General features: G+C 36.7%; 1 protein-coding gene across 10 annotated transcripts in view; it reads right to left on the reverse strand.

The window, feature by feature from the left end:
• The window catches only part of PPP1R9A (protein phosphatase 1, regulatory subunit 9A), a 236,164-nt gene that overhangs the window by 79,348 nt on the left and 143,701 nt on the right, over positions 1–13,115 (reverse strand). For all 10 annotated transcript variants that reach the window (XM_005876062.2, XM_005876061.2, XM_005876066.2 and 7 more), the window contains exon 5: positions 352–487. In XM_005876062.2, the coding sequence (XP_005876124.1) occupies positions 352–487 (136 nt within the window). The remainder of the gene's footprint in view (positions 1–351; positions 488–13,115) is intronic.

Genomic DNA, 13,115 nt, shown 5'->3' on the forward strand with positions numbered 1-13,115 from the left:
AAAGCAGAGGGAAAAAAACCACCTAATTCAAACCATAAAGACAGCAACCATTCGCATTTTGGTGTTTTTACTCTTTTTTGTTTTGTTTCAGTGAATTTCTTTAAATAGTGTGATAAAATATGACTTTTTTGATTCCAAAGTCTTCACACTGTCAAAGGAATACCAATATTTGATTCATAAGTGAATAATAAAAGCAAGTAATATTTCTTTTCCGTAAGATTGAACATACACACACGCTCCTTGGGAAACTGCGAAGAACCTGCCATCCTGTTATAAAGTAAAGAGAGTTTTATACAGTAGGAACCTCTGGAGAAGAAATGCAGGAAAAGAATGTCTGCTCAGGTTGCCTACCTCATCGTCGTCCGCATCATACTGGGCGTAATGCTGCTCAAGCATCTCTCTCTGGCGCCTTTCCTGTTCCAGTGTCTGGCTTATCAACTGCGCAACCTCACTCACTTGTCCTGGTTTTTCTCGCCCAATGACAAACCTGTAGGAAGGTTAAAGAAGACTAATATAATTAGACTGTTCAGTAAAAAAAAAAAGTGCTAAGAAAAGTGACCAAGATTGATATTTCAGGATCCATGAAACAAAGTGACCAAGATTGATATCTCGTCAGGATCCATGAAGCCTCAAAAAAAAAAAAAAAAAAATCACCTCTATACTTAAAATGGCAGGCCTGGGTGGCAGGAGAGGTTAGCTGAGCAATCAAAGTTATTTTTGCTGCAGCCCAAAGGAACAGAAAGGAAAAAAAACACAAGATCATAAAAAAAATTATTACCTTGGGAAAAAACAAAACAGATGTATTACAATACTATACACACTTTTGATGCTCTACATATGGCAGCAAACTCCTAATTTCCTGTACCATTGAACTTAAGATTTCCATAGTAATGTCCTCTTTATAACACAAAAACTGCATGAAAACTTTTTGAGATATAGCATACCTTAGGTGGGTAAATATATGTAGAGTAGAGGCACTAACTTTTTGGTAAGTTACTAAACTTTAGAGATAAGAAATTAAAGGGGGGGGAATGTAGTTTTGTTAGTTTTAGATTTAAAAAGAAAAACTAAAATAAGGAGAGTTGGTGAATTAATTCATTTCTTTTGGAGAAGTTTTGAAGTTTTAAACAGGACTTAATTTTGATATTATGTTTAGGTGTTCATTTAATCAATTGAGCTATTTTCCTTTAAGAATCAACTATAAATAAAATTTGTAAAAACTAAAATTTTCATCTTTATTCAGGTATAATTCACACAAATATATCTATTTTAAATGTGAAGGTCAATAAGTTTGACAAATGAATAAACCTATAAACACCACATTAATAAAGATATAGAATATTTCCACCAAACTAAAATATACCATTTCCTTTCTAGTAAATCACTTCACCCTAGGGCCATATTAGATTTATCTTTATTCTAAAGTTTCATATAAATGGAGTCATAGAGTGTCTGGCTTCTTTGGCTCACTATCATGTTTTGGACATTCACCCATGTTATTGCAAGTATCAGCAATCTGTTCCTTTTTGTAACTGAATAGTATTTCATTGTTCCAGATGTACTATATTTGGTGTATCTATTCGTCTATTGATAGGTATTTGGGTTGGATTTTGGATATTATTAGCAAAATTACTATAAACATTTGAGTGCAAGTTTTGGACATTAATTTTCATTTCCCTTAAGACAAATAATTGATGTCATGTGTTAAGTAAGTATATATTTAACTTTTCAAATATTTGCCAAATTGTTTTTTTCAAAGGGTGGTACCATTTTACATTCCAACCAGCAATGCATGAAAGGTGAAGTTGCTTTACCTCCTCACCAACATTTAGTATTGTATTTTAAAATTTTAGCCACTCTACTGGGTATCTAGTTGTATTTTATAATGGTTTTAATTTCCAATGCCCTGATGACTAATGATTTTAAGTATCTTTTCATGAGTTTTTTGACCATGCACATGTCTTCCTCAGTGAAATATCTTTTCAAATATTTTGCTCATTTTTTAAAACACTCCAGTTGTCTGACCTTTTATTATTGAGTTGCAATGGTTCTATATCCTAAGCTATGTGTATATTGCACATACATACACACACAGATATACACACAAATAATATAAGTGTATGTGCTTATTCTAGTTATTATATTTTGCCAACTGCAGTGTACTTCTTAACTTTCTATACTGATCTTTTATCTCCCTTTAAATGAATAATAGAGTGGGGTTTAAGAGAATATAACTTCCCTACTATAAATCTGACAGGTGATTGAGGGAAGCAATTAATGTACAAAATGCAAATTAATCAAAAACAGCAGCCAAGCTCAAAGTCAGTAAATTAGAATTCACATTCATTTAAGCCATAAGTTCTTTAAACTCATTTGAGAATTACTTTGTCAGATCTTTTAGTTTAACAGTTTTCCCTAAGAATGTAGAAGTTTATTTTCTCTGCAAGGCAAGTGTTTAAAGCTAATGTAAACACAATTCAGGGAGAGAAAAACAAAAGATGTGGTCCACTTGCCAAATAGTTGAAACTGATTTTAATTGCTGATTTTAGAGATGAAAGAAGGAATCTTAAGAAAGACCTCGTTAAAATTTTTAAAGCAGAATATTATTTTTTAAAATCTAAATTATATTATATAATAAGAAATTATGTAATTATACAATATAATAATCAAAACTCCAATGTGATGTTACAACTTTCTTCCTTTCTTCAAAATACAATTCCAAACCAGAATTATTTATGAACGATGTTTCAGAGGAAATAAGAATTGTTCCATATTGAAAAAAACAGCATTTTAAAACATGAAGGCCTACTTGCTCAAAATAACAGCTTGGCTTTCTTTCTGAATTTACTGCTATAATTTAACATTCTTCACTATTTGCCCAATATTAGTTCATATTCAAAATCACTTTACAGTTTGATGAAACAGAAGTGATTTGTAATTACTTATAAAATAGACAATTCCTCTCATGAAGTATACTCACTTCTAAAAGTGTGTGTTAAAGTATACATCTCTTCATTCAGGCAGGTATTTTGGGTGGCATTATAGCACCTAGCTGTACACATCTTTAAAGTTCTGTAACCCAGTATAATTTTAGTACATATTTGCAATATTAGAATTCATCCTGATAAGGATGACCACAGGAAAAAATATAATACTTGCACTAGTGTGCTCTGAACATGTTATTATAAGTCACCCTCGAAAGATAAAAGTATGGATCACATGATCACGTTAAATTGAATTTCAAAAATATAATAAAAGTCTGCAACAATCAGTCCCTCTAAATATGTGATATTTGTATATAATTAGTGATATATTGTAGACATTATCTCCAAATGAAATGACATATGTTTAGTCAAATCAGCCTGTTTCTAAACTTCAAGACCCTTTAACACATTTCATACCGCTCAGGAGTTTTCTCGTGTTTCGCGCGCCATCTGTTAAGGACCGCTCACGAGTGTTCCCGTTTTTCACACCCATGGAAAAAGGAGCGAATCTAGATACTTATGTAAATTTTGTTTGGTCCCTCTTCATAGAGGAAAATGTTTTACACAGTACCATACGTTAAAAAAGTACTAGGAACTTTAATTGTTTAATTGTTTTTGTAAATAAAAATGTTATAATTATTGAAAAACAACACCTAAAGTGCATTATGATGATTTAAATAATGTGCAGTTTGCCCAAAAACGTGCGGTCCCTGGCGAATGTCTTAGAGATTTCTATGCGGTACGCAATGTGTTAAGAAAAAAATATATTTTCTTGTTACTTTCTAAATGTTTTTCTTTGCTTCAACAAGAAACGGCATGATAGATTTATTTTTCTAGCTATAAAAATGAGGTAAATATCCAAACTGTAATGAATATTTAAATAAAAAATTAGGTATTTTCTAAGGTTATCCTATACGAGTGGCCTGGTGCACGAAATTCATACACTGACCTGCACCCTCTCCAATTTGGGACCCCTTGAGGGATGTCCGACTGCCGGTTTAGGCCCGATCCCACAGGGATGGGTCTAAATTGGCAGTCGGACTCCCTCTCACAATCCGGGACTGCTGGCTCCTAACCACTAGCCTGTCTGCCTGTCTGATTGCCCTTAACTGCTTCTGCCTGCCAGCCTGATCACCCCCTAATCACTCCCTTGCCAACCTGGTCTCCCCTAAATGCCCTCCCCTACTGGCCATCTTGTGGTGGCCATCTTGTGACCACATGGGGTGGCCATCTTTGACATGGCTTTGTCCAGAAGAACGTCTGGAAGGTCTCCTGGAAGGTCTCCCAGTCTAATTAGCATATTACCATTTTATTAGTATAGAAGATAGAAGATAGAGACCCGGTGCACCGGTGAGACCAGCTGGTTTGCCCTGAAGGGTGTCCCGGATCAGGGTGGGGGTTCCCTTGGGGAGCGGGGAGGCCTGGGCAAGGAGCCTGTGGTAGTTTGCAGGCCAGGCACTCCCCCATTGGGACGGGGGTCCCCACTGGGCATGGTGCTGGCCTGGGCAAGGGGCTGAAGCAGTTTGCAGGCCAGCCACACCTTCATGAGGTGAGGGTCCCTGCTGGGGGGCGTGGCCAGCCTGGGTGAGAGGATGAGGGCTGTTTTCAGGCTGGCCATACCCCCTTCGGGGTGGGGGTCCCCGCCGGGGTGCCTGGCCAGCCTGGGTGAGGGCTGAGGGCCATTTGCAGGCTCCTCCCTCGGCAGCCAGCCCAGGCGATGGCAAGCCAAGCCTCCCGCGCCCCCAGGCCAGCTCTGTGTCCTCCGCTCACAGGCCCCTCCTTCAGTAGCTGGCCTGGGCAGGCGGGAAGCTTGGCTTCCTCCATTGCCAAGGGTGACCCAAGCCTCCCGCTCGCTCTGGCTGTCTCTGTGGCCACTGACATCTTTGTCCCGCTGATTTGCATACTCACTCCTGATTGTCTGGTGGGCATTGTGAAGGTATGGTCAATTTGCATCTTTCTCTTTTATTAGTGTAGATAATAAAAGCCTAATATGCTAAGTGTCTGGTGGTCCATTCAACCAATCAAAGCATAATATGCTAATGATATGCTAAGGGCACTCAACTGCTCACTATGACGGGCACTGACCACCAGGGGGCAGACAGTCGACTAGTTGACCAGTCACTATGACATGCACTAACCACCAGGGGGCTTACGGTCTGACTCATAGGTTAGCTCGCTGCTGGGGTTTGGCCGATTGGGACTGAGAGAGACGGGACAGACACACCCTGGAGCCCTCCTGTGGTCCCTCCCCAGCCCCAATCATACACCGGTGGGGTCCCTCGGCCTGGCCTGCACCCTCTCACAACCTGGGACCCCTCGGGGGGTTTCAGAGAGCTGGTTTTGGCCCGATCCCATAGGCCAGGCCAAGGGACCCCACCAGGCCTCTACTGTCTATATAATGGCAAAACTAAAATATACAATTAAGCTTTATGTTTTTAGCATGGCTTTTTTTCTAGTGTTAAAACAATCATGCTGTTTCAATGTGAATTATTTCACTAAGAACTCCCCCCTGCCATCCTCAAGCTGAGATACAATAGACAAAGTCAAATGAATTAGATTTTGTTTTTCTTTTTAAATCTATTATCAGAGCAAGTAATGCCCATACACTGTCCTTGGTAGTTCAGATGATGAGATTATATGGAATTCATCTGATTCGTTTATTGAATTTTCTGGTGAGCTGTCAAACAACTATAAGATTGGACTTGCAATTTGCTGAATTGAAGTCATAAAGATCTACATGTTTTCTGTGAATGATGTGAGAGGTTATGCTGAAACATGATTTATGAGTGCCTTGCTTTACAGACAAAAGTTATTCTAATAAAAGTGATACACTATCAAAATGGCATTTGATGTCAAAATTTAAAAGTTCTCAATGTGAAATTAAGCTGGTTTAAAAAAGGAAAAGCTATACCAGGATCTAGTTGTTAGTTTTGTATAATCAATTCTTTCCTTCATATATTCTTTAAACAAATATTTATTGTGTGCACATCAAAAACCTGAATAATATATATTTAAAAAAACAAAAAGAAAAATCGCTGTACAAGACCTACTGTCCTTATACAATACTTGAGTTTTAGGTCACAAAGGTCATTGGTACTTTTAAACATTTCTGTAAAAAGTGTCTCATTTTTCCTGTTTGATCACATTTTATGCTCTTACTCTGAACTTTGTAGCTTTTAAAAAATATATATTTTTTATTGATTTCAGAGAGTAAGAAAGAGGAAGAGAGACAGAAACATCAATGATGAGATAGAATCATTGATCGGCTGCCTCTTGCACGTCTCCTACTGGGGATCGAGCCCGAAACCCAGGAACGTGCCCTGACGGGGAATCGAACCATGACCTCCTGGTTCATAGATCTATGTTCAACCACTGAGCCACACTGGCCGGGATTAACTTGGTAGCTTTTTAAGTATTTCACTTAATTCTACTTGAGTGGCGGTAAATATATGTACAGCTCCTTTCACTAAAATATGTTGACAGAACTTAGCAGCTAAAGTTCTATGCAACCAAGCTTGCCTCTTTCTTGTACTTGCATACTCTTACATATTTTTTCTTTCTAGCTAGATATATGGTAAGCTATAACATGATATATTTAACATTTTAAAAAATCCATCTAGGAAAATATTGCTTTTAAAAGCTAGACCTGTACTATCTAGACTTAAAATATTTAAACTCATTTGTAAGCATTAATTCTTTGAAAGGAATTTTGTATCTAACCCAATACTAATTATCAGAACATTTTTCTATACCATATTGCAACGTAAAAACAAAGCACAGTCATGTGCTGCATCATGACGTTTTGGTCAGTGGACTGCATATACAGCGGTGGTGCCATAATCACAATGAAGCTGAAAACTTTCTATCGCCTGGTAACATTGTCATAGCCATTGTAATGTAGCACAACCCATTTCTTGCACGTTCTTGGTGATGCTGGAGTACAGTGTTTATAAAGTCTACAATAGTGGCCAGTAATGCCCTAGGCCTTCACATTCACTCACTGACTCACCTAGAGCAACTTCCATTCCTGCAAGCTCCCATTCATGATACAGGTGTACCATTTTTAGTATTTCATACCATGTTTTTACTATACTTTTCCTATGTTTAGATACAGAAGTATCACTGTGTTACAGTTGCCTCCAGTATTTAGTACCGTAATGTGCTATATAGGCTTGTACTCTGGGAGCAAATGACTATACCATGTCATGTAGCCCAGGTGTATAGTAGGCTATGACATCCAGGCTTGAGCAAGTGCACTCTATGATGTTCATGTGACAACAGAATCACCTAACCACACATTTCTTAGAATATATCCCTACCATTAAGGACACATGACTATAACTGAATTATTTTTTTAAAATTGTCTACCATGTCCTACTTCAAGGACTATATACTGTGCAATAGGTATAAATTTCTCTACTTAAAAGTTAGCATTGCTATGTCAGGTTTAAATATTTATGCATATAAACACTTAAGAGGAAATTTTAAAAATGTTATTCTGTATAGAGTGACATCAAAAAATGTCTCATTAAGACAAAATCTTCTGTAAAGTAGTTTTGGGAAATCTCCAATGTTTTTAATCTTTTTATCACAGTGACTGCTGACCATTCTCATATATGTAAGATTAAAAAGTACTACCACCCTGGTCTGAAATCTATAGTGGCTGCTCCTCTTGTCTGTGGGCAAGGGTATAGTCTTATGAGTGATGCAAACAGAAAGCCCGCAGGACCGATGATTTCCAGAAAATGGCAATCCTCCACTGCCTCCACTGGATACGACACTCCATTAAGCACAACCACAGAATCACTTTGATAAAAAGTGAAAACCTCAACTTCCCCTTGTGTGTAATGGCAACAAAAACTCTTATTAAAATGATGAAAACAAAGTGAAAACATGTCAAGATTTAATGCATTTCAAATCGAAATCTCTGATACACCAATGATTTTAAATGAAAACATTTATAAAACTTGTATATTTAGAAATTACATGCCTAGGTGTAAATCCAAAATAAACATGTGTGTATCTATAAAAATTCACTTCGCATTCATTTCAATTTCCTTTTGAATATTATAACATCTTCCAAAAAGGATAGAGAGATATTTAAGCCCTCAGATTAATTTGTTTTCCATTGTGTGGAACTACAATTCCTATGAAATCCTGACCTCCAGTAGTGGTGTATGGCTCAATGTCAAAAAGTTGTTAAATATGTATGCTGGGGATAAAAACATTATGAATACATAATGATCACTAAGTAGCAGGTACCAGCCAGAAAACATGTAAAGTTAAATGTGAATGGTGTTGAAGAGCAAACATATACTTTCTAGACGTTTCTCAGACTGAAGCACAATCTCTCTCCTACAATATCACTTTCCATAACTGCTGTCCTTCAGTATTAGGTCAGCTGTCTAGAGTTAAAAAGAATCGCTAATCCTTTTCCCAGATTTCACACTTTCAAGTGCTTTACAATTGCTACCATGTCTTTAAAATTTTTTTCTATTTCTTAGGAAAAAGCTTGTAGAACCTTTTACTTTTATATGTAGAAGGAAAAATGTTTAGACTTCTCACCATCCTGGTCAGTCCTTCCTAAATACTTTCAAAATTTTCAGGGTTCTTTTTGAGATAAGATATGTAACAGTGGACAAATAAATTGCAAGGGTCGGCAAAAGGTTTAGAGTAGTGAGTACGTGAAACATGGGTTTATTCTTATATTATTGTTTCTTAGTTATTGTATTATTTATTGTTATGATAAATCTACGTTTGCCCACCTCTGTAAATTGTGGGATTCACAAATTGTGTATAACAATTTATCAGTTAAGGACAACTGAACTCACTTTTTCCAGTTTTCAGCTATTATGAACAAGCTCCTATGAATATGCAAACATGAGTCTTGGGTTGATATATGTTTTTATTGTTTTTTAGTAGACAGCCAGGACTAGAACTGCTGGCTGGTATGGTAAGTGTACATCTATAATAATAAAAGCATAATATGCTAATTAGACAGGACATCCTTCCGGATGAAGCCAGGGTTACAAGGGAAGCCCGAAAGGATGCCCAGGTCCCGGGTGCCAGAGGGAAGCCAGTGCCGGCAGCCGATGGAAGGAAGGCCTACTCTTGCATGAATTTTGTGCATTGGGCCTCTAGTCTATATATATAAAAGCCTAAGCAACTGACCAACCATTTGACGGTTCACCCAGTAGCTATGATGCACAATGACCGCCAGGGGGCAGACGCTCTGACCAATAGAGAAGGAAGCCTGGTTCCTCGCGGTATCGGCCATGCATTAGGTTGCTGCTGGGGCACTGTCAGCCCCGAATCTGGTTCACCCATACCCAGGACCCAGAGAGGAGGGAGGAGGGAGCCAGTGGGCGTCCAGGTCCTAGGGGCTGGGCCTGCAAGAGGGGTCTCGCAATCCAGGACCCCTCGGGGGATGTTGGAGAGCCGGTTTCAGCCTGTTTCCTGCAAACCAAGCGAAGGGACCCCACCGATGCATGAATCCGTGCACTGGGCCTCTAGTTGTAATTTATAAGAACCTGCCAAACTGTTCCACAAAGTGGCTGTGCTATTTTGCATTCCCGCTGGCAGTGAAGGAATGCTAGAGCTGCTCCACATCCCTGTCAATGCATAGTATCATCAGTCTTTTAAATTTCAGCCATTCTACTGGGTGTGTAGTAGTACCTCATTGGGAACTGAATTTGCATTTCCCCAATGATTAATGACATTGAGCAGCATTTCATGTGCTTAACTGTATATCTTCCTCGGTGAAGTGTCTCTTTAATTGATTTGCACATTTTTAATAGGGTTATATATCTTCTTAATGAACTGTAAGAATTCTTCATGTCTTCTAAATAACAGTCTTTTATCAGATAAATGTTTTGCAAATATTCAGTATTTAGATTGCTTTTTCACTTTCTTAACAGTATTTTTCAAAACAAGTGTTTACATTTTTGATGAGTTTACCATTTCGTTCTTTTGTATTTCTTGCTTTTATGTCTTAAAAGATCCTTGATTAACCCAAGATCATTGAGATTTTTGCCTGTTTTCTATAAATTTTATAGTTTCAGCTGCTGCACTTTAGTCTATGATCAATCTTGAGTTAATTTTTGTATAGGCTGTGGAAGAAAGGTCATTTTTTTTTTGCTTTTTCTAATGTAGTTATCCAATTCTTCCAGCACCGATTTTTTAAAATATTATAATTTCCCCCACTAAATTACCTTGGTGCATTAGTCAAAAACCAATTATTTATGTCTATGCAGGTCTATATTGAAACTCCCTATTCCGTTCCATTAATCTATATTCCTATCCTTATGCCTAAACCAGACTGCTGTGATTAGTGCAGCTGTCAGGTAGCTAAAGTCCCCTACTTTGGCCCTAACCGGTTTGGCTCAGTGGATAGAGCGCTGGCCTGCAGACTGAAGGATCCCAGGTTCGATTCCGGTCAAGGGCATGTACCTTAGTTGCAGGCACATCCCCAGTGGGGGGTGTGCAGGAGGCAGCTGATCAATGTTTCTAACTCTATCCCTCTTCCTTCCTCTCTGTAAAAAATCAATAAAATATATTAACAAATAATAAAAAAAAAATAGTCCCCTACTTTGTTCTTTTTAAAAAAATGTTTATTTCTACCAAAGAAAGAGAGCCTGCTGAGATTTTTGTTGAGATTGTGCTTAATCTATAGACTTGGGGGGAAACTGAAGTCTTAACAATATTGAGTATTCTGATCCATAAACATGGAGTCTATTTCTTCACTCATTTAGGTTTTTATTTTCTCAGAATTTTGCTGATATATTCAATACATTATGCCAGACTATCCTTAAGTGTTTTTGCTGTTATTATGAATGCTATTATTTGAACTTTCAATTCTTTGCTGTTGCTGGTATCTAGAAATAGAATTGATTTCTGTACAACAGCCTATCTCCTGTAACCTGCTTGACTCACTTATCAGTTCTAGTAGCATCTTTTGTAGATTCCATAGAATTTTCTACATAGATGACCATGTTGTCTGTGAACAAAGTATTACTTCTTCCTTTTAAAATGTAAGTGTTTTCCATTTCTTATTCTTGCTTCACTGAACAAGCTATGACCTCCAGTACAACTTGAATAGAAGTGGAGAAAGGGGGCATATTTGCATTGTCCTAGTATAAGGGGAAAGCGTTTGGTCTTTCATCATTAAATATAATATTAGCTGTCAGTTCATTTGGGCTGCTAGTTATCACATTGAGGAATTTCCCTTATGAAATTCCGTAGGTTGAATTTCAAACATTAAATCAACCATGCATTCCAAAGATGTCACTTGGCCATATATTATCATACTTTTATATCTTCCTGATTTAAATCTGCTAAAATTCTGTTAAGGATTTTTGTATCTAAGTTCATGAAGAGCATTGGTATGTAATAATTTTTCTTTTAATGCCTCATTCTGATTTTGATATTGTAACAGAATTAACACGTATTCTTTTACCTATCTGCTACCTATACCACAATTCAAAACACATTTTTCTCTTGCCCACAAAGATATAACACAAGATATTGAGTCAAATTTGGACTATTGCTGGCAAAATGCTATCACAGAAGGCTAAATTATATATCTGAGCATAAATAGAAGGTAGTTTTGTACAATCTTGAATCAGTCTGTGAACATCTGGTGATTCCTGTCTTCTTTCCATAGGTATACAACCAGTGACTGTTATCTTTTGAACTACATCCTATTATTTTTTCTAATATATTAATAATTTTGAGTTTAAAATTGTTTTTTTTTAATTTGTTGGACCAAACAAATAGGGTCTTTTCAGGATTTCCAAGTAAAGCGTCATTTAGTATGTTCTAATATAAAAGTCAATTGTGAATAGGTAGATAAATTTGCTGATTCAAATGAACTGAATCTAAACTATTTAAATTATTTTTATATAATACAGGATCTGACAATGAGAACAAAACTTTACTCTAACTGTTTAACTATATTACATTTGGTAAGTTATATTCTATCAACCACCAAAAAGATTATAGGTTTTTTTAAATTGAATTTTTTAAAAAATATATTTTTTATTGATTTCAGAGAGGAAGGGAGAGGGAGAGAGAGAGAGAGAAACATCAATGTCGAGAGAGAATCATTGATTGGCTGCCTCCTGAATGCCCCACACTGGGGATGGAGCCCGCAACCCAGGCATGTGTCCTAACCGAGAATTGAACAGTGACTTCCTGATTCATAGGTCAATGCTCAACCACTGAGCCGTGCGAGCTAGGCAATTATGAGTTTTTAAATAATTGTTACGTTTCTTTTTAGGTTGCACCAGGTAACATTGACATATATAATAAAGACATACTGAATAGCAGGAATTTAAAGTCAAAAGTCAAAGGAGTCTACAGTAAATGTGCTGTGTACTACATATGATGTAGCATGGTACATCTAGAGCCATTCTGGATTGAATTGTTCTGCATATTATTATACAGAGGTATATAAATAAACAAATTCCTCCTAGATCTGTGCTTTGTAGTTAGAAAAATACTAACTACATTTAGTAATTTTTAGATATCCTTTAAAAAATAAATTTTAGTAACCAATGAATGTGATAGCTAAGTTATCAATGAATAAGAAATATAGAACCATACCTATTTTAAATCCTCAGTTTAAAACCGTTCATTAAAACTACAGGTCTAATTTTTGGATCTGATTTTATATTAATACCTTATTATGAAGAACTACTACATAAAATATATCCAGTGGATTCAAATATTATTTTTAATAAGTTAAAATTGAGAAAAGACTCAATTGAGACCCAGGGTTAAATAATTTGGGTGAACAAAGGAGCCTAGAGGTCCCATTTTGATATCAAGATTTTTGCAAAGAGAACTAGGAAATAAGATATAAGCCTTTAGAAGAGGAAAGTAGAATGTTCTATAACCTCAAGGTAAAAAAAAAGTGGAATGAAAGGTTAGTGTACCAGGAAGTAGAGATAACTAGGGGACAGTGAGGTGAAGGGGTACTTCTTGGAGAGGAAAGAATCTGAAGTATGTTCTTTAAGATAAGTAGGTTCTAAACAGTATTTTGAACAGAAAAAGATGGCAGAGAGAACGGCACACAAAAAAATTCACAAGTCATATTCGAAGGATAATGACTACACCAGTATTGACTGAACC

This window comes from Myotis brandtii, unplaced genomic scaffold (genome assembly GCF_000412655.1).
Source record: "Myotis brandtii unplaced genomic scaffold, ASM41265v1 scaffold48, whole genome shotgun sequence".
In the NCBI taxonomy this organism is placed as follows: domain Eukaryota; kingdom Metazoa; phylum Chordata; class Mammalia; order Chiroptera; family Vespertilionidae; genus Myotis; species Myotis brandtii.